General features: G+C 49.5%; 1 protein-coding gene across 3 annotated transcripts in view; it reads right to left on the bottom strand.

Annotated features, from left to right (window-relative positions):
• Nucleotides 1–22199, bottom strand: part of HRH2 (histamine receptor H2) — a 79012-nt gene that overhangs the window by 38986 nt on the left and 17827 nt on the right. For 2 of the 3 annotated variants that reach the window (XM_040445580.1, XM_040445575.1), the window contains exon 2: nt 17465–19043. In XM_040445580.1, coding sequence (XP_040301514.1) covers nt 17465–18540 — 1076 coding nt within the window. In that variant the 5' untranslated portion in view covers nt 18541–19043. Of the gene's footprint in view, nt 1–11553; nt 11745–17464; nt 19044–22199 lie in introns of all 3 variants that reach the window. The other variant, XM_040445567.1, reaches the window with a different exon arrangement.

The following is a 22199-nucleotide window of genomic DNA, read 5'->3' as shown; positions in this document are numbered from 1 at the left end:
CCCTCCGCCCCCTCTGGCCCCTTCTCCTTGCATCTATGTCCTGCCCTGGCCAGCCCCCCCTTACAGCCCTTCCAAGATGCTTCCCTTATGTGGCTTTGAGGAAGTGATACCTTCAGATGTGGCTGGTGGCAGGGAGGCCAACAGCCTGTCTAAAAAACAACCGTGCCAAGTGTAACAAAAGGCTTAAAATCTCCCTCCCCTTCTACCAGTAATGCTCTTCCCAGAAATGCAGTTTCTAGGGAAATAATCTGAAAGACACAAAATATCCTCTGCGGGGAGATGTTCATCACAGGGTTGCTTATAATAGCAAAAAAAAAAAAAAAAAAAAAGTGGATACAACAGCAAAGTACGTAGGGAAACATTTCAGTCAGTGATGAGGCCCTTCATGCACCCCTCCCCCCGCAAGCAAACTGCCATGGGCCGGTGTCCACTGAGAGATACCCCCACATGCCAGGCACTGTTCTCAGGCCTTCATATTTATTCTCTCCTTTAATCCTGACAATTTTTTTTAAGTTGGTACTTAAAACACCCCCATTTGCAGACAGACAAACTGAGGCAAGGAGAGGTTAGGTAAACTGCCCAAGGTCAGAAGCTTCCAGGCACCCCGACTCCACCAGACTCAACCACTCCCAGAGCCGTGGCGGTGACTGATGACCATCACCAGGAGTTAGTTGTTGAGGGCAGGCCAACGTGCCAGGCGCTTCTCCCTCTTGCTAGTCCTCATTGCCATTGCTGCCCCCCACCACCCAGGCCGGCAAGGGCACAGACGATTCCTTAGGCCCCAGACAGAAACAGCAGTGAGAAAGTCTTAGGGTGTTTGGCGTTCAAGAGCCCGTGAGAGCAGTCCCCCACCACCCAGAGAGGAGGGACCAGCTGGGGGCTGGGCCAGGAGCCTAGAGTTAGGTGGGAGAGTAGGCCCTGCCCCTGCCGCCCTCCCTTGGGGTCACTGGGGTGACTGGAGGTGAGGTGGGGGTCACTGAAGGACGAGTGTGGGGGTCTGAACGCACAGGGGCTTGTGCCCTACTCCCAGCTGGAAGCCAGGACAAGGGAGGGATCCCTTGCACCCCAATTCCTCTGCTCCCATGGGGGGTGCAGGGGGTCCCCCAGATCTCCTGGACCTACGGTGAGCCCCAGCACATGACTGGGATTTGAGGCCTGCCTGCTGGGAGAGGTCCAGGGGGCTGGGAACCTGCAGCAGAGGCCAAAGCCCCTGAGAGAATGTGGTTGGTCTTCGGCAGTGCCAGATAGAGCCCAGGAGTAGGTCAGCGGTGTCCCCGGGCCCGACCGTGGCGCAAACACCATGGAGGGAACCTGGCAGGACAGGTCCATCGCGGTCCAGAGGGTGCTGTGGGGGTCAGACAGCCTGGGGAACTTCGCTTACCCTGGTGGGAAGGAGATGGTTGGGGGCGGGGGAGGAGAGTGGAGACGATCTCGTATTGAGTTGGTTCAACTTCCGAAGTCACCACGTGTACAGCTGGAAGTGCCTGAGCTCTCGCACCTGGAAAGCATGCGTTTCTCCAGCTTTCACGAAATGGTCCACGGGCACCCAGAGCGGAATGCAGCAAAGAATCTTACAGCTGGGCGGGCACAGGGCACTAACAGCCCTGTTCCTTTCTCCAGCCTGGGACAGAGGTGCTGTAAGGGCCAGCCTCACTTTTCAGATGGGGACAGAGTCCTAGAGAGGGGAGGACTCGCTCAAGATCAACCAGCCAGCACAACGGGGAGATCAGCCCTCAGAGCTCTCTCAGCAGACCACAGCACTACACAGCATCGCATTGCCCACGAGTGTACCCCTCTCCCCACGCTGTCCCTTTGCCCAGAATGGCACCTCTGCTCCTCAGCTTAGAAAATTCCAACTGTCCTTCAGGAGTCAGCTGAGACGTTCTGAGACATCACCTCCCTCTGGGCCCTTGGTAAAGGAAGAGTGGACGAATGAATCAGTAAGACTTAGCAGCCCCCAAAACAGGAGGCATGTGGCTGAGGAACTCAAAGTGTGTCACCTCTTGTTGCCAGGATATTAAAGCCACGTTGGCTCAGGAAAAGCCTGAAGGGAGGAGAGAGCCATGATTTCAGGGATTGCATAAGACGGCAACAGAAGTGGGGTTTCTCTTTGACTTTCCATTTGAATGTTCCCTTTCAACAATGATTAAGTATTTATAGATGCTGTGTTTCCAAAACCAGTGTGGAAGTTCCCTGAACCCTCTGGGCATTGGGACTGCCTTGCCGCCCATCCCAAATGTCCATCCCTGGGTCACAATGGCACGTGTTCAGTCCCGGAATGAGGAAGACCGGAGTCTCATCCACGGGCCTGTGTTGCCCAAGCCTGTGACCCTCCCTCCACCCTGCAACCTCCTGCACAATCCGTACAGAGAAGCGGACCCACCGAGGCTTTGTAGAACCACTTTTTGCTACTTTTTTTGGGACAAACTCCCCTGTCCCCTCCTTTCTACCTCTGGGCAGAGAGTAAGTGGTCCACAAACCCCAGGAGAGACTCAGGGGCTGTGGACACCCTGAAATGCACAGTGGGTCTCAGGCATTACCCTACTCCTGTCCCCCAACGCTGCCACACACAGCCCCTACGGGTTTAATGAACACCCAAAAGCTGAGAAGCCTGTGACCCACTGCTGTTTCTGTAGGAGCGGTGGCAGCTGGCAGAAACCTTAGCTCTCTTTAACAGATGAGGAAACTGGGGCTCAGAGACGGATGCGATCTTCTCACGGCCACACAGCCAGTCAGTGGCAGAGGCGATGAGAAATCCAGATCCCCCGTCTGCCAGGCGGGGGTTCTTTCGGCAGCCCCGCCGTGCACCTGGTCTGCACCCCTACCTGCACTCACCGCTTGGGTCGTGACAAGGACACATTTCCCTGAATTTGCCTCCGTAACTCAGAAGGATTCATTAGTATGAAAAACATGTTCTTCGCTGCCCTTGCCAGAAGATTCTTGACACAAACACACTGGGGGTGTGGCATAAAATCTCTCCCTGGTTAAGCATTTATATATAATGAGGGTTGAAATGGTCCCTTGAGACTGATCCAAGCCCCCCATTTTCGGAGGAGAGATATGAGGCTCGGGGGTCAGGGCCTGATTTGAACAATTCAGTGGCACAGCTGCGATATGAATCCACAAAGCCTGCCTTGAACTTTCCAGCTGCTCCTCTGTAGAGGGGTGAAAGAGAGGAAGGAAGGAAGGAAGGAAGGCAGGCTACCACTTACTAAGCATCTACTCTACGCTAGGTGCTTTGTATAAATTGATGCTGAGCCTTATTGCTATCCCCACAGGGAGACATTTTCATCCCTGTTGTGCAGATGAGCAAGCTGAAGCTCAGAGAGAGCAGGCCATGGGCCCGGAGTCACAGAGCCCAGCAAGTGCTGGGGCTGGAACTGACACCCATTTCTTTCCCCCACACCAAGGGCTGGCAGCAGGCCAAATCGCCTGCAGGCCAAACCCAGCCTACCAACCAATTTTTGTTGAAATGGTGGTGGTGGTGGTGATAGGGGGGAATCAATAGAAGAATAACATTTCAGGACTCGTGAAAATGATATGGAATTCGAATTTCCGCGTCCATAATAAAGTTTGATTGGGACACAGCCATCCCCATTCATTTACGTATTGTCTGTGGCTGCTTTCACATCGAAACAGCAGAGTTGAGTAGTGGCGACAAAGAACATACGGGTTGCAAAGCCCAAACTATCTACTATCTGGCTCTTTGCAGGTAAGATTTGCTGACTCCTGCCTGATGCCGTGCAATTTCCCGGGGAGCCTGGAAAGTCCGCAGGGCTTCCCTTGTCCCTGCGCAAGGGCGTCAGGGCTGAAACCCGGGCCGGGCCTCCTCCTGTTTGCCAAGCTGTATGCCCTGGGGCTGGATCCCCTGGAGAGGGGACCTTCACTCATTTGTTCACCTGGAGTGTTCACCCTCTTCTTATGGGGAGACAGCTACTAGCAGTGGCCCCAAATGCACGGTTCCCCTTCCCTCCTCATCACAGCCCCTGGGAAGGCAGCCCCCAAAGCATGTCCCATCAGATCTGCTGCAGAAGGAGTGGATAGCGAAGGTGGGGAACAAGCAGGGGTCTGCATGAAGCCAGAGGGAGGGAGGGGGGATGGCCTGGGCACAAGCTGGGGCTTCTAGCTGGCTTCAAAGGCACAATTCCCAGGGAGTGAAATGAGGAGTTCTCTACCTTTCAAGTGACTCCTGGGAAGTCACTATTTATTCTCCTTGACTTTTAAGGCTGTAAAAGGCTTCCCACCTCCTCTCTCTCTCTCTCTCTCTGCTCTCCTTCCCCTAACTTCCTCTCTGGGGGTAGAAAGGAATCTCATTCCCCAAATGCTCAGAAGAGACAGAAGACGAGAAGGATTAATTTCTTGCTGTAGTCTGTCTGCTCTCCTGCAGCTGTGCTGAAGCATGAGCACTGCAGGCCTGGGAACGGGTGCTCTGGGCAGGTGGCAGGGACAAGGGGAGTCTAGGGGTCCATGATACAGCCTCATGCCTGGAGCTCCCCAAACAAGGGCTATAAATGGCCAAAAGCTTCCATAAAGCCCAAGCGCTTTAGTGAATGGGACCATGGATGCAGGAGGGGTAGAAGGAAGAAACAGAGGGAAGAAAAGAAAACACAAAACAGAAAGGAAGAAAGGAAGGAAGGAAGAAAAGGCAGACAGAAGGAACCTGGAAGACATCATGCTACATGAAAAAGCAGAGCACGAAAAAGACCACACATTGTATGAAATGTCCAGAATAGGCAAATCTGTAGAGATAGAAAACAGATTAGTGGTTTCTTGGCTGGGGGCCGGTAGGGGATTGGGATCGGGAGGTGATCGCAAAAGGCTACCGGGTTTCATTCGGGGGGTGATGAAAACGTTCTATGATTGGTTGTGGTGATGCGGCACGGCTCCGTGAATATACTAAAAACCAGTGAATTGTATACTGAAATGGCTGAATTGCGCAGTATGTGAAGTATACCTCAATCAAACTGTTACGGGAAAGGAATAAAGATGGAAGTTGGTGTCCAAGATGGCGGCGTAGGAAGACCCTGAAATCGCCTTCTCCCATGGACACACCAAGTCTACGGCTGCACATGGAACAATTCCTGCTGACAAAGGATGGAAATGTAGCGGCACATTTCTGTCCACAACAAGGCATAGAAGGGCCACATCAAGACAGGTAGGAGAGACAGAGATGCAGTCTCACCAAAAACCTCAACCCCGGCGGGATAATTCACAATACGGGAAGATCTCATGGGTCTGGACTCTCTCTCTGAGGAGAGAGGGGTTTGTGCTACACATTGGGCACCCCAACCTGTTGCACTTGCACTGAAGAGATGAGGCCCCCCAAACATCTGGCTTTGGAAACCAATGGGGCTTACGTCCAGGAAACCTGGGGTCTGTGGAGACGAGATACTCCTTTGAGGGACTTATGGCTCATGCACGGACTCGCTCATCAGGGGACCAGCAGAAAGGCAGCAGTTTAAGCGGTGACTGGATTGTACGTGCAGGAGATGCATTTGCGAACCTAGATTTTTTTGGGGGGGGTAGGGGCAGAGGGAGAGGGAGAGAGAATCCCAAGCAGACTCCGCGCTGCCAATGCAGAGCTCGACACAGTGCTCGATCCCAGGAACAGTGAGATCATGACCTGAGCTGAAATCAAGAGTTAGATGCTTAATCGATGGAGCCACCCAGGCATGCTGCAGCCACCCAGGTGGGCTGCATTTGCTAATCTTACAGTATTTGCCAGAGAGGGCAGAGGTCACTTAGGACTTTGGGGATGGAGGTGCTGGTGAGCGCCATTTTTGCATTTTCCCTCTACCTTGCTAGCACAGCTAGGTAGGCCCCAGCCTCAACACTCTCTGACAGCCTCATTAAAGCTGGTGGGCAAGTGCAATCCACATGGGGGATACCCCTCGATCACCTGCCCCTTGTGGCCAGAGGTGCTTGTGTTTCCGGGCCCCATGGGACCCAGACAGTTCTGGGAAGGCTACTATACCCAGGGCACTGCACAGACAGCAGACTGAAACATAAGTCCCACCTGCCTCTGAAAAAAGCCCATCTACTTGTCCTAGAGCTTTAACCCGAGGGACAGGCTCCAGGTTTGCCAGACATCTAGAGGCTACCGAGGCACTCTCAGGGAATGTAGGCAAGGAGAAAGCCTTCCCTCGGCCTTTACACAGCTCACTGGCATCTCTTAGAAAAGCGCTTACACACTTGCCTGGAGCCCTGAGTTTTGCAACAGTTGCCCATAGGACACCTCCAGATTTCGTGGTCTGGAGGCCAGCAAGGTTTACAATTACAGTCCCACAGGACTATATATATTTGCATACTTAAAAAGCTGCTGCTTAAGGATCTGGCTTCCAGTCAGCCTGAAATTAGGTGTTGCCTATGATTACTCCTTTTGGAACACTGGCAGGTCTGGGCACACCTTCAACAACAGAGGCCTATCAAGAATAAATCAGGATGGGGCCCCTGCGTGGCTCAGTCGGTTAAGCGTCTGACTTCAGCTCAGGTCATGAGCTCACGGTTTGTGCTGGCAGCTTCAGATTCTGTGTCTCCCTCTTTCTCTACCCCACCCCCACTCACGCTCCTCTGTCTCTCTCTTTCAAAAGTAAAATAAACATAAAAAAAATTAAAAAAAAGAATAAATCAGGCTACTCAGACAATCACAAAGGTTTGAGGGACAAGTAAGAGCTGGGGCAAGGTTGAATGATAAGGCTCATTTCCTGTATAAGGCAACTCTTTCAAGACTGGGGGAGGTAGCTGTTTTGACTAATACATGGAAACAAACACAGAGAGGCAAGCAAAATGAGGAAACAGAGGGATATGTTCCAAATCAAAGAACAAGACACAAAATGTCAGAAAAAGATCTTGATGAAACAGAGATAATCATCCACCTGTTAAAGAATGCAAAGTAATGATCATGAAGATTCTTAGGAGGAGGATTGAAGTGAGAACTTCAATGAAGAGACAGAAAATACAAGAAAGTGCCAAACAGAAGTGACAGAGCTGAAGAATACAATAATGGAACTGAAAAATACACTAGAGGGGTTCAAGAGCAGACCAGATGAAGTAGAAGAACAGATCAGTGACTTGGAAGACAGAGCAGTAGAACTCACCAAGAGAGAAAAAAGAATTTTAAAAAGCGAAGACAGTTTCAGAGACTTATGGGAGAACATGAAGCAGAGTCACATTTGCTTTATAGGGGTCCCAGAAGGAAAAGAGAGAAAGGGGCAGAAAATTTGTGTGAAGAAATAATGGCTGAAAACTTCTCTAACCTGGGAGCAGAAACAAACATCGAGGAAGCTTGGAGAGCTCTAGATAAGATAAAACCAAAGAGAATCACATGAAGACGCATTATAATTGAAATGTCAAAACTTAAAAAGAGAATCTCCAAAGAAGCAAGAGAAGACGACTTCCTGCATACAAGAGAATTCCCATAAGATCATAAGCTGATTTCTTGGCAGAAACTTTGCAGGCCAGAAGGGAGTGGCATGATATATTCAAATTGCTGAAAGGAAAAAACTTCCAGCCAAGAATACTCTACTCATCAAGGTTACCGTTCAGAATTGAAGGAGAGATAATGAGCTTTCCAGACAAGCAGAAGTTAAAGGAGTTCATCACCGGTGGCCTTACATGAAATGTTAAAGGGATTTCTTTCAGCTGTAAAGAAAAGGCACGAACTAATAACAAGACAATACATGAAAGTAAAAATATGACCAGTAAAGGTAGTGGATTAACCATGCATAAAGCTAGTATAAAGGTTAAAAGATAAAAGTAGTAAAACTAACTAAAACTATAATAATTAGTTAAGTGATATACAAAATAAAAGAATGGAAATATGACATGAAAATCATAAAACATGGGGGAGGGATATAGAGTTTTTAGAATGCACTCAAGTTCAAGTTGCTATCAGCTCAAATGAGACATCTGTATACACTGTTCTATGTGAACCTCATGGTAACCATGCGGCAAAAACCTATAGCAAAACATAATGAGAAAGGAATCTAAACCTAACACTAAAGAAAGGCATAAAACCACAAAGGAAGAGAGCGAAAGAAGAAGAACAAAAACAGTGAGGAACTATAATACATCCAGAAAACAACTGACAAAGTGGCCATAAGTACATACTTACCAATCAGTGTAAATGGACTAAATTTTCTAATAACAAAACATAGAGTGGCTGAAAGCATAAAAATAAGACAACTATATTCTGCCTACAAGAGACTCACTTCAGATCGAAGGACACACACACACACACACACTGAAAGTGAAGGGGTGAAAAAAGATATTCCATGGAAATGGAAATGAAAAGAAAGCTGGTTGGGGCGCCTGGGTGGCTCAGTCGGTTGGGCGTCCGACTTTGGCTCAGGTCATGATCTCACAGCTCGTGAGTTTGAGCCCCGCGTCGGGCTCTGTGCTGACAGCTCAGAGCCTGGAGCCTGCTTTGAATTCTGTGTCCCCCTCTCTCTCTGCCACTTCCCTACTCACACCCTGTCTCTCTCTGCATCTCAAAACTAAATAAACATTGAAAAAAAAAAAGAAAGAAAAGAAAGCTGGTTTAGCTCTACCTATATCAGACAAAATAGACTTTAAAGCAAAGACTGTGATAAAAAACAAAAAAGGGCACTATGTAATGATAAAGGGGTCAACAAAACAAGATGGCAACACTTATAAATATGTATGTGCCAGCAGAGGAGCACCTAAATATATAAAGCCAATACCAACAGAGAAACTGACAGCAATACAATGATTGTAGGGGACGTTAAAACTCCACTTTCATCAATGGATAGATCATCGAGACAAAAAAATCAACAGAGAAACATTGGCCTTAAATGACACATTAGGCCAGATGGACTGAAAAGATATATACAGAATATTCCATCCCCAAACAGTGGAATCCACATCCTCTTCAAACACGTACGGAACATTCTCCAGGGCACATTACATGTTAGGCCACAAAACAAGTCTCAATAAATCTGAGAAGACTGAAATCATATCAGGCATCTTTTCTGACCACAACGGTATGGAACTGGGAATTAATTACAAAAGGAAAACTGGAAAAATCACAAATACATGGAGATTAAAAAAGATATTGCTGAACAACCAATGGGTCAAGGAAGAAACCAAAGGGAAAATTCAAAAAAAAAAAAATACCTTGAGACAAAGGAAAATGGAATGACAACAATCCAAAATTGATGGGATGCAGCAAAAGCAGTTCTAAGAGGGAAGTTCATAGGGATACAGGCCTACCTCAAGAAATAAGAAAAATCCCAAATAAATAATCGAACTTTACACCTAAAGAAACTAGAAAAAGAAGAACCAATGAAGCCCTAAGTTAGTAGAAGTAAAGAAATAATAAAGATCAGAGCAGAAATAAATGAAATAGAGACCAAAAAAAGAAAAAGAAAAAAAAAAAAAAGAAAAGACCAATGAAACTAAGATATGGTTCTTTGAAAAAGAAACAAAATTGACAAACCTTTAGCCAGACTCATCCTAAGAAAAAGGGAGAAGGCTCAAATAAGTGAAATAAAAAATGAAAGAAGGGAAGTTATAACTGATAGCATAGAAATACAAAGGATTATAAGAGACTGCCAAGAACAATTATACATTAACAAACTGGACAAATTGGAAGAAATGGATACATTCCTAGAAATATACAATCTTCTAAAACTGAACCATGAAGAAATAGAAAACTGGAGTAGACCGATGACCGATTGTTAAAGAGACTGATTAGTAATCAAAATTCCCCCCTCCCACTCCCTCCGAAAAATCCTAACAAACAAAAGTCCAAAACCACACAGCTTCACTGGTGAATTCTACCAAACATTTAAAGATTTAATACTTACCCTTCTCAAACTCTTCCAAAAAATTGAAGAGGCGGGAATACTTCCAAACTCATGTTAGGGCCAGCATTACCCTGATCCAAAATCAGACATGGACACCATAGAGAAAAAGAAAATTACAGGCCAACATCCCTGATAAACGTTGATGCAAAAATCCTCAACAAAATATTAGCATGTCAAGTTCAACAATACATTAAAAGGACCACATACCATGATCAAGTGGGATTTATTCCAAGGATGCAACCATGCAAGCATGGTTCATCTCAAATTAATCAATGTGATACACTACTTTCACAAAAAAAAATGTATAAAAATCATATGATCATCTCTGGGGTGCCTGGGTGGCTTAGTTGGTTAAGCACCTGACTCTTAATTTTGGCTCAGGTCATGATCTCACGGTTTGTGGGTTGAAGTCCTGCATTGGGCTCTGCACTGACAGCATGGAACTTGCTTGGGATTCTCGCTCTCCCTCTCTCTCTGCCCCTCCCCTGCTCATGCATGTTCTCTTCTCCCTTTCTCTCTCTCAAAATAAATAAATAAACATTCAAAAATTCATGATTGGGGCACCTGGGTGGCTTAACCAGTTAAATGTTCGACTTCAGCTCAGGCCATGATCTTGTGGTTTGTGAGTTCGAGCCCCGCATCAGGCTCTGTGCTCACAGCGTGGAGCCTGGAGCCTGCTTTGGATTCTGTGTCTCCCTCTCTTTTTTCCCCTTCCCCACCCCTGCTCACTCTCTCTCTCTCTCTGTCTCTCTCTTTCAAAAATAAATAAATATTAAAAACATTTTTTTAAATCATGATCATCTCAATAGATGCAGAAGCATTTGCCAAAATTCAATATCCATTTATGATACAAGAAAACTCTCAAGAAAGTGGGTATACAAGGAACATACTTCAATATATTAAAGGCCACATATGACAAACCCACAGCTTACGTCATACTCAACAGTGAAAAGCTGAAAGCTTTTCCTCTAAGATCAAGAACAAGACAAGGATGTCCCCTCTTGCCATTTTTATTCAACACCATATTGGAAGTCGTAGCCATAGCAGTTAGACAAGAAAAAGAAATTAAAAGCATCCAAATTGGAAAGGAAGAAGTAAAACTGTTGCTACTTGCTGATGACATGATACGATATCCAGAAAACCCTAAAGACTGCACCAAAAAACTGTTATAAATGAATTCAGCAAAGTTGCAGGATACAAAATCAACATACAGAAATCTGTTGCATTTCTCTACAGTAATAATGAACTATCAGAAAGAGAAATTAAGAAAACAGTGTCTTTAACAACTGAATCAAAAAGAATAAAATACCTAGGAATAAATTTAACTAAGGTGGGGAAAGACCTGTACACTGAAAACGATAAAACACTGACCAGAGAAACTGAAGACACAAATAAATGTCAAGACATTCCATGCTCATGGACTGAGAGAATGGACATTGCTAAAATGTCCATACTGTCCAAAGCAAGATTCGATGCAATCCATGTCAGAATTCTGAGGGCTTTTTTCACAGAACTAGACCAAATAATTCTAAAATTTGTATGGAACCATGAAAGACTTTCTCCAGCCAAAGCAATCTTGAGAAAGAAAAACAAAGCTGGAGGTATCACACTCGGATTTCAAACTATACCATTACGCTACAGTAATCAAAACAATATGGCATTGGCGTAAAAACAGACATAGATCAATGGACCAGGACAGAGAGCCCAGAAACAAACCCACACCAACCTGTAAGCAGTGGTGGGGTGGGACTTCTACTGGGGCTCCCTAGTTCCACACCAGAAGCAGGAGAATACCCCAGCAGCTTTGCTGGGTAACAGCCAGGCACAGAGGCAGAGGTAACAAAGCAGCCAGTGGGATTCCAGTGTGCAGGGGGGCGGCCAGGCCCCTTCGTTAGGGGGGAGCTGCTCTGGGCACCTCTGCAAAAAGCACCATAAAGGCTGTTAAGAAATGCTGGAATCAGTGTGCCAAAAAGTTAGACTACTTTAGAACCCAAACGATAAGAGTAAACAAAGCGAGGCTCTTGGCGGGGTAAGCTATGGGAAACTTCCTTTCTGAGCAACACTCCTTAAGAAGAATGCGCGCACGGCTCCTGGAACTCTTTCACGCCAGCTGCATCCGCAGAGGCCGAACTTGGAGCGGCAGATGAAGTCAACCCCCCACTCTCTTGCGCCGCCAACCTCTGGCCAAACCCGGACATGCCGGGGAGACATCACGGACAGCCACAGAGCAGCAGGCGGTCGGGAACCGTGGGCTCCCACCCCTCTCAGAAGCTCCCTTTCTGTGCCCTCGGTGCGAGTTACCTCACCTCTCTGGGCTCCTATGTAACACGGCCAGGGGGAAGGGCTGGGTTACCGTTAGGGGTGTCTTCCCTCTCCAACACCTGATTCAGAGCCTGTGGTTGGCTTCTGCTGTGAGGCCCGCCCCTGACACCACTGTTTGGAGGGAGGCCCGTTGTGACCTCCAAGTTAGAAAAGGGAACCAGGAATTTCTGCCTCCCACTAGTTCCTGGAACTTCCCTCTTTGAGTCTTGGTTTCCTGATCTCTGAAGTGAGGGCAGCATTATGCACCTCTTAGAGTTCTTGGGAAACCAGAACTAGATATTCACGCATTCATGCATTCGTTCATCCAACAAATATTACTGTGCCCATCCTATTAGGGATACAACAGTGGACAACACAGACACGGTCCTGCCCTTGGGGAGCATGCTGTCCAGGGGTGCAGACATTAAACACACAGAAGGCATCAAGAGGAATAAGATAGTCTGGACTGAGGCAAGGGTGCGTGGGGTACACGGCCTGTGAGGTCAGGATGAGACCTTTGTGTTTTATTCCAAGAGCATCAGGAGTGGAAATCTGCTCTCTGGCTGTGGAGGGAGGGAGAGCAGATGGGGAGGGGGGCCTGAGCGGACAGCTGACCAGGGGCCTCGGAGAAGAAAGCACCTTGCCCTCCTCGCCTTCCTTTGCATCTCTTCTCCCAGGGTCTTTCTTGAGCTCTGACTCCAGCCTGCAGGTGCTCTGTCGGAATGAGGAAGCGCCACACCCAAGCGAGACTGTTGATACTCCAGGTGCCCGTGAATATTATCTCCCTGCCCTCGGAGATTACCCAGAGCAAATGAGCATGTAGAAAAAGGACCCAAGAGCCCTGGGCAGGGGCCCAAAGAACTCTGTCTACTCCTAGCTCCTCCAGTATTTGCATTGGACCTCAGATAGGTCACTGGCTTCCCAGTGTCCTCGTTTCCTCATCTGGTATCTATGGGACTCGCACTGAATTCAGGCTAAATTTAAGTCCAGGTAGCATTTTAGCATTTTACTGTGCAAAGACCCCAAGCTTTGGGGTCAGACAAGCTCGGACTGGAATCCTAGATTCCATGTTTGAGGCTGTGTGGCCTGACGCTGGCTACTTTGCTTCTGGAAGCCTGCAGCTGGCTGAGGGCCCACACTTTGAGAACCACTGCCCTAGAATAACACCCCTCAGGGAGGAGGACCTGTGATTCGCTCATTGCTATGCCTCAAGCAGGGCTGGCGTATAGCAATTCCTTGCTGGGTGCCTGGGGAGTCGGGGCGCTGAGAGGTTTGTTTTGGCAATGGCAGAAGTGGGTCGAGGGTGGGTGTGGGCCGTGGGATGTTGGCAAGAAACAGGAAGAGGGTAGAGCTTCTAATGCCAGGTGAGGAGCTGGGCCTTCTGGTAGCTGAACATGGTCCCCAGAGATGTCCCCATCCTCATCGCTGGAACCTGAACACGTTACCTTATGTGGCAAAAAAGAACTTCACAGGTGTGATTAAGTCAAGGAATTCGGGACGGACAGATTATCCTGGATTATCCTGGTGGACTCTAAATATAGTCACAAGAGCCCTTATAAGAGAGAGGCAGGAGATCTGGCTACAGATGGGAGAAGGGGATATGACAAAGGAGACAAGAGGGGCAAGTGATGGCTCACTTGGTCGTGAGCCAAGGAGAGTAGCTGGAAAAGGCATGGATGTGGATTTTCCTCTGACGTCTCCAGGCGCAACCAGCCCCATCCACACCTTGATCTCAGACCTCCCAAACTGTTAAGAGAATCACTCTGTGTTGTTTTCAGCCACTAAGTTTGAGGTCAGCTGCTACAGAAGCCCTAGGAAACGGCTGCAGACCCCTCTATCCAGGAAGAACAGTGGAGGCCACTGAGTGGGGCAGGGCAGCACATGGGGAGAGGTGACGGGGGTGGGGTGAAGGCAACCAATCAGGGGCAGGAGAGGCCACAGAGAAGGGAGGACGGGCCAGCCGGGCCCCTCCCTCCTAGAGTCTCCCGTTGGCTGGCACCCTGGCTGACCGTGTCCCTCCCTGCTCCAAGGGCAGGCCCAGGTAGTCCCTTCAGAATTCTCAGCTCAGACCTCCACCCACCTCAGCAGTGATAAGGGCCTCTGGTCAGGTCAGTGCTATCGGTCATCAGGGAAGCTGGGAGCCAACCTGATGGAGGGCCACATGAGGCCCTGATACCCTGGCAGTCTCAGCGTGAAAATCAACCTTCGGCTGTTCTTGGCCTCCTGCGCCCCCCGGTCCCCACCATCGTGTGAAACCCTCCAAGCAGTTCACCATCCTCCTCTGCCAAACCCCTCTGCCCCCCATTTCCAAGGCCTGGAGAACAGAGCATGGCCACAGCCACACAGAACATGTGCTCTGAAGGCTTTGGCTCTGTGGCCACTGGGCGTGATCGGGGCAGGCGCAGCCTGGCTTCAGCTTCAGAGCCCCTCTCCCAGGGTGGCTGTGAAGGTCAGAAGAAAAGATGGGCATACACAGGGCGCCCAGCACCCAGAGGACAGCCAGTAATGGGGGCTGCTATCTCTCTACTCAGAATGTGGCTTTGGCTGACACAGTAGCTTGCATCACTTGGGCCATTTACTTCACTTTCCCGAGCCTCACTTTTCCCATCGGTAAAGCGGAGATTAAACAAGCACCTACTTCATGGGGTTGTGGGAAAAGCGAAACGAGGTCACGAGGCCGAAAGTACCACCCTGGATGAATAAGGTCTTTCCCGTCCCCGTTTAAGGCTCAGCTCAGAGGTCTACTCCCTGGGATGGGCTCCCTGGGCCACGAGCCGCCTCATCCAGGCACCCAGCACGCTGGGTTGCGATCCTTGGCAAGTGCTGCACTGAACCGCTGCCCGTCTACTCTGCAACCAGACCATGAGCGATTACAGGTGGTGAGACCGATGCTTGGGGTGGGGTGGGGTGGGGGGCTTGCTTTATGTCCCTTTGCACCCTTAGCACCCAGCACAAGGGTGGGGACAGGATGCCCACAGAATGATCACACACAGAAACAATGGCAAACATGTAAAGCTGGCACCCAGTGGGTACCCAGTGTCAGCTCTTGTGGCTGAGTACTTACTGAATGCTGTTCCCTAAGGATTAGGGGCGAAGGCAGCCTATAAACCAGAGGATCACACGGGTAAGAGCAGTGGCTAGTGGCACGCATGACTACACTGAATTGTGTCAATGGGCTTCCTTAGTGTCTAAGCCCTTCTTCAAGGTCTACGCCCCGTGCTTTGTTCTTTGCTTCACGAGCTAAATTAGCTTTGTACTCGAGGTCGCTTTCTGAATGAGGGAATGTGGATGGACATGGTCAGAAGGGGTCTTACCCATCAGGGCCAGATGTGGAAGTCTTTAGATCTGCATTTTGGAGAGACATTGCTGGGTGGTTTGGGGGACGGATCTGAGACGGAGAGTCTCAAGGTTAGGAGGCTGGAGCAGGAGCAATGAGGCTTGTTCCAGAAGGCTAGCAGTGGAGGGGTGGAGAGCCCAGGATCCAGGTCTATGGTGGGACACTCCATACCTGGCTGCTGCCAGGACCAGAGGGACCATGAGGCCCAGGGGTCCAGTTGGGCCGTTTTGCTCCCACAGCACTCCCCAGGGATCAGAACCCAGAGGGTGTGGGTCTGCAGCATCCGTCCAAGCTTTTCTCAAGTCCGATGCTCAATTATTGAAAGGAGACAAACGTCCCATTGGGGTTATAGAGCCTGTTCACATCTCTTGGCTCACTTGTGCATCGGGCAACCCTGGGAGGTGAGTAGGGCCGGCTGCATGAGGACGGACCCCACACTCTATGCGATGAGGAAACTGAAGCCCAAGAGGGACAGGGACTTGCTCAAACCACAGCGCGAGTGAGGACAAAGCTGAGACCGGGGCTATGCAGTTGACTTTCCATCCTGTTCATCGCAATAAATGCCCAAAACGTCACTTCTGCATCTCCAGTGCTCAGCACAGTTCCAGGCATGTGGTGGGAAGTTGATAAATGTTTGCAGATAAATGTATGTATGTATGTATGTATGTATGTATGTATGTATGTATATGTGGATGGATGGATGGATGGATGGATGGACGGATGGACAGGTGTATGTATGTATGTATATGTGGATGGGCAGATGGACGGATGGACAGGTGTATGTATGTATGTACGTACAGATGGATGTATATGTGGATGGAGGGACAGATGGATGGAATGGTGGATGGGCCAGTCACACAGACCAGCATTCTGGCATGGTCTGTTGGAAGACTAAGGAAAGCAACATCTGTTGAGCACTGCAATGTGCCAGGTGTTCTACCAGTGCCCATTCGTTCACCCCTCTCAACAGCTAGAGCTCCCCCAGACCTGTAAACACCCTCTCCGTGCAGTGGGTGAGCTTCCTCAGAGCCACTCAAGTGTTTGATGGGGTTTCCCTTAATACCCCGCATTGGCTTTGCCACCAGTGCATTTATCTACAGCTCATTCTGATCCTGTTTTATCTTTTCAGCCTGGATACCTCTTGGAGGTGGAATCCTGGGGTGTCCTCTCTCTTGCATCTCCTGTACCCCTAACATCCAATGCTCTCCGAGCCTATTTTTTTTTATAGCCTCCTAGATTTTGCTCTATTCCCTTCTCCTCTCTCATGGGCCAGTGCCACACCCCTCTTCACCGATGGCCCCTTCTCATCCCTCTTGTCCACACCTTACAGGGAACCAGAGCTCTCTATACAAAGCACAGAATTGCCTGGGTTACCCCCACCCTTGCTTCTAATCCTCCCACCTTCCCCTTAGACCTATGGTATAAGGTCCAAGCTCCTAGCCTGACCTTCAAAGCTGTGCCTTCCCAATTTGGCCAGTCCTCTTTCTCTTCTGACCCGAGTGCCCCTAGCATAAGAGCTGGTGCATAAGAGATGCTCAACGAATGTGGACCGAGCTGGGTTTGTGGTTACTCCCCAGGTGGCAGCATCAGCGCATGGCCATTTGAAGGTGGTCCTGGAAAGCCTGGGTGAACACTTTAGATGACGAACCAAGTGGCAGAGTTGGGCTTCAAACTCGGGGCTCCTGATTGTAAGGACAACGTAGCTAGAAAAAAAGGCCCACAAGTTCTGGAGTCAGAGGGCCTCTGTCCAGGTCCCAGCTGAGTGGCCCTGGCCAGGTTCTTTGAGATTTAATGTGGTCCTTTAAAAATGAAAGTACAAGATTCTACCTCGGGGAGATTTGGGAGGACGGAACCCCACGAGGTTTGCAAAGTGCTCACGAAGAGTTCCCAGCACAGAGCGTTCAACCAGCACCTGGTGAACAGCCGCCACCTAAGGGTTACCACTAGCGGGTCCCCCTCCCCATGCACTTGTCCTGCATACAAATGGCTGGGTGGTTACCTGTCTGTGGCTCCTTGAGGGGCTGTGGCCTCTGTCCCACTCCACACCTGGAGCTTCAGGGGCTTGTCTTCCTGCCGCGTGGGTTCTCGGCTTTGATTCCTGGCCAGCTGAGAGCTGCCAGACCTCAGAGTAGTGTCGTGGGCATTGTGGCTGGCAGGTCTGCAGCGGAAGAGCTGCTGGTATGCCGTGCGGAAGTCTCTGTTTAGTGTGGCGTACAGGATAGGGTTCAGGGCCGAGTTGGCATAGCCCAGCCACAAAACGACGGCTTCAAAGGCCTCGTTGATGGCATCATCCCCTCTCAGCCCACGGTAAACAAACACAGTGAAATAGGGGAACCAGCAGATAATGAAGGCTCCCATCACGGCGGCCAGTGTCACTGTGGCTTTGTGCTCCCCGATGGTAGCTGCCTTCCAGGAGCCGATCTGGTGGATCCTCTTGGCCTGATCCCGGGCAATCTTGAAAATGCGGTAGTAGGTGATGCACATGACCAGCAGAGGCAAGTAGAAGGTGACCAGCCCATCCACCAAGCCATACACCAAGTTGACCTGGACTTTGCACTTGGGGATGGTGTGGTTGAAATTGCTGGTCTCATTCCTGCTGTTCCACCCCAGATGGATAGACAGAAAGGACAGGGTGATGGAAATGACCCAAATTAAGACAAGAGACACAGCCACTCGGACTGGGGTGACCAGTACAGGGTAGCGCAGGGGGTCCGTGACAGCGCAGTACCGGTCGAGGCTGATCATGAAGAGGTTAAGGATGGAGGCCGTGCAGAGCATCACATCCAGGCTGGTATAGATATTGCAGAAGACCTTGCCGAAGCTCCACCTGCAGGATAGCTGGTAGAAGGCTGAGAAGGGCAGCACCAGGAGGCCAAGGAGCAGATCAGTGATGGCCAAAGACACAATGTAGCAGTTGGTCAGACTGCGGAGCCGGCGGTTCAGGCCCACAGCCAGGCAGACCACCACATTGCCGGCGACGGTGATGAGGATGAGGACAGCGAGGACCACGCTGACAGTGATCCTGCATGGGGGAGAGTCCAGACAAAAGGAAGAGGCTGTGCCGTTAGGTACCATCCTGGAACCTCACGGCTCCTTCCTCTGCCCACGGCCCCTGGCCGCTGCTTGTTCAGCTCCCCCGGGTGCCAGTTATGTCAATCACTGGGCTCTAGGCTTCCGGGAGAGCCAAAAGAAAATGTCCAGACATGGGCAGGCTACAATGACTGCTGCAGTACTGCTTTTCTAGAAATAAATAGAGCCGTCTCCGAGGAGGTATTGGGCATGAACATGAATGAAGAAGAGCGAAGGAAGAGAGAAGGTTCTTGGTTCAAATTCCAGTCCTCGAATTACCCCCTGCAGAGCCAGCTTCCTCCAAGGACTGAAGCAGGTCTCCACTCTCCAGGTCTTGCATAGAGACTGAGGCACCAGAGCATGTGTCTGGAGGTGGCTTTGGTTTTATGCAGGAGAGATCACGTGGAGATGTGGCCACATCGTTCTCCATAGCTGATGGATGCTCCCACCCATGCGACGGGGGTCAAGGACTGCTGCGTCTGCCTCTTAGGACCATTGGAGAACAGGAGCTGAAAATGCAAGGGTCAAGTGTTGAACACTTTGCAATCAGACTAAGAGCGTGACTGATTCAAGGCGAATCCGTCTAGACCTCGATCTCCCGGCGAGGCTCCAGGAGGCACAGGGCCAATCTGGACACCTCTCCTTAGGAGGGACTGAGGCAATCAGGATACACAGTGGGAGGAGGAAGGGAGGCAGAGTGCAAGGGACTGGACCACTGTGTCTCCTAGTGAGATACGGCTGGAGTGGATACTTATACGGGAGAAAGAAAGAAAGAACTAAGACAGAGACTCTAGACACAAGAACAGGGACTGCATTTGCTGTTCACTGCTGGTCCCCAGTGCCAGACCCCACAGGGAGGCATTAAGCATCTAATGGATAAATGATAAAATGAATGAATAAATCAGCAAATGTAATGAATTTACTCTGATAAAGCACTGAGAACTTGATGCTGTGGGTTTTACAAAACGTCACCACACAGTAAGCCAGGAGGCTGACGAAGTTTCTCAGGAGCAGGCCAGGTAGTCAGTATTTTCCGCCGTGCAACCCCCAAGGTCTCTGCTGCAGTGACTCCACTCTGTCACTGTAGCACGAGGGCACCTACACAGACAAGGTGCAAATGAATGAGTGTGGCTGCGCTCCCAGGAGGCTTTACTATGGATGCTGAGGTTGGGAATTTCACATAATTTTCACGTGTCACCGGTGTTCCTCTTTTGATTTTTTTTTTCTAACCCTTTTTAAAAACGATCTCCAAACTATTTAAAAATGTAAAAGCCATCCTGAGCTCACAGGTTGCACAAAACCGGGCAGAGGGCCAGATTCTGCCCTCTGTCATAGCTCGCCGGCGGCACCTGCTCTAAACGTCTCTCTAAATCTTACTTTTCTTATATAGCAGCACACGTCGTCGGTCAGCCAGCACAGAGCTCACTCAGCCTCTCCAATGGCTGCACAGCAGCCCGTGGGGTGGCTGGCCATGGCTATTCTATTATGCCATTATCACGAGTATTTTGGTGGTTTCCCGTTCCTTCCTACCTCCCTTCCACCTGTCCCCATGCAAACTCCACTTCAACAGAATGGCTGCACGCACAATACTTCCTGGTTAAAGCCCAGAGACTCCCTCCTGCTGGTGGCATCCTATGATCCCAACTGATGAAAACAGCTAAGGCCCTCATGATTCCCTTTCACACAAGCTGATCCTGATTTCCCAGACAGCAGCTAGCAGGCAATCTACCGCAACCTGGGAGCGTGCAGAAATCAAGCTGACGGTAGACCCCCCTCTCAGAAGCAAGCTAATCGCCATGTGACAAAAATTAAGCCTCTCTTAGGCTCCGGCCTGGAGCGGTTTTGCAGCCTGAATACGAGAAGCATCATTTAATCGTAACCACTGTGTTGGTGCAAGGATCACGGCCTCTTGGTCACCTTCTGCCACTCCAGCTGGTTCAACCACCAGGCCTTGCGAGCTGGGCCTCTGGGTATTATTTTTAGAAGATCTTTTCATTACATAAATAACACAAGCAGCATGGCTCTCACTGGTACATTTAATTAACCGTGGGGGGGGATAGCAGCAAAGCTCTCTTTTTTGAGCATCCCTGTCTCCAAAAGCAATTTTTTTCTGAGTCTCTGTATACCTCTTATACAGGTATAGGTATTTGTGCCCTGGGACCAATGTTTTCATTAGCGTTCGGGGTTTTCAAATCTGAATCGAAGCAGTCTCTCACATAATTCAAACTTCATCTGCCCTCCCTTCCTTCCTTCTCTTCCTTCTGTCTGTTCTTTTCAGCAAATATTTCTTTCAGAACGTAACGTGCCAAATGCTGTTCTAGGTGCTGGGGGCACAACGATGAACAGAGCAGCGGTAGTTGCGTTTTTCAGGATGTCTCAAAGAAGAACCACTCTGCCGAGTTTCTATTTTACAGCCCAGGTCCCAGAAGTTTCCGGTGACCTCTCGTGAAGGCAGGTGAGCATCTGATGGATATGCGTTCGCCTGGAGCTTAATCCATCCTGTGCCTTCTGGGTAGAGTGACTGCCCTAGAGGGCCACGGCACCACAAGATCATTATCATTATTTTCATCATCACAGCTAACATAAAAAAAAAACAAAAAAACACACAACACTTTCTTGAGCTTTCCTTTCAAACTTCCAAAGCAATGACATGCTTATGGCAGTAAACCAAGTATGCTGAGGTATACAGGAAGGGTCAACGGTTTGAGTTATTGCACACCCAGACTTTCATGCCCGGAAGGTGACTGCTGCTGACCCTTTGGTATGACGGGGGCCTTCCAGTCTCTTCCCCGTGCTTCTACTTGTACCCAGGCACACACACTACACAGTCCTGAGCGACCTCCTCTCCCTCATTTCTTCATTGCATAAGGATGCCCCTGTAGGTCACTTAGACCTAATTCGTTCTTTTGAGAACCTAGGCTGTGGCAATATATCCTCTGTCACGCCAAGATGTATAAAGGATTCTGTGCCGGGGCGGTTGCAAGAGGCAAAAAGTGGAAACGATCAGAGTGCCCAGCAGCAGGGGATGGCTCGAGACATTACAGCACCTCCTTACTGTAGGATAGCCCTGGGCATGGTGAGATCCCATATTAAATGAAATACCATTTCATCCTCACAGTAACTCAAGAGTGAGCGAAATCACTGCTCCATTTAATGTCTGAGAGACGGAGGCTCAGAGAGGCCAAGGGATGTCACAGCCCTAGCAAGTGAGCAGAGGGCCTGGATTCAAACTCAGCTCACACTCCTCAGCCTGCCTTACATGCCTGTGCTTCGATCAGACTTCAACCCATCCTTCCAGCTGGATCTCACCAAACACTCCTGTACTTGTCCCCTAACTTTGCCATTGAGGCAACCCAGGCTTTCCCCAGATGTATTAGCCCTTCTCACACCTGCCTTTGCTGTCTCCCTCACCTGGAGCTCTGCCCTTTCCTGTACTCACTTTAACTACTCTCCTTTCAAGGCACCGCTCAAACACTCTGGAGCTTTCCTGAATGCCTGTACTTTGTACCAAGTTATACCATTGGCACCTGCTACCTTATAGTATAATATGGCTTTGTGTTTGCCCTCCCCACAGGGCCTGGATCTTGCCCGCCTCTCTCCACCCCCTATCCACTCATCCACCCACCCACCCGTCAACCCATCCATCCATCCATCCAACATTTTCT

The sequence above is a fragment of the Herpailurus yagouaroundi genome, unplaced genomic scaffold (genome assembly GCF_014898765.1).
Source record: "Herpailurus yagouaroundi ecotype Mexico unplaced genomic scaffold, PumYag 29, whole genome shotgun sequence".
NCBI lineage: Eukaryota > Metazoa > Chordata > Mammalia > Carnivora > Felidae > Herpailurus > Herpailurus yagouaroundi.
The sequence above is the reverse complement of the archived record's forward strand: the minus strand, read 5'-3'. Positions and strand labels throughout refer to the sequence as shown.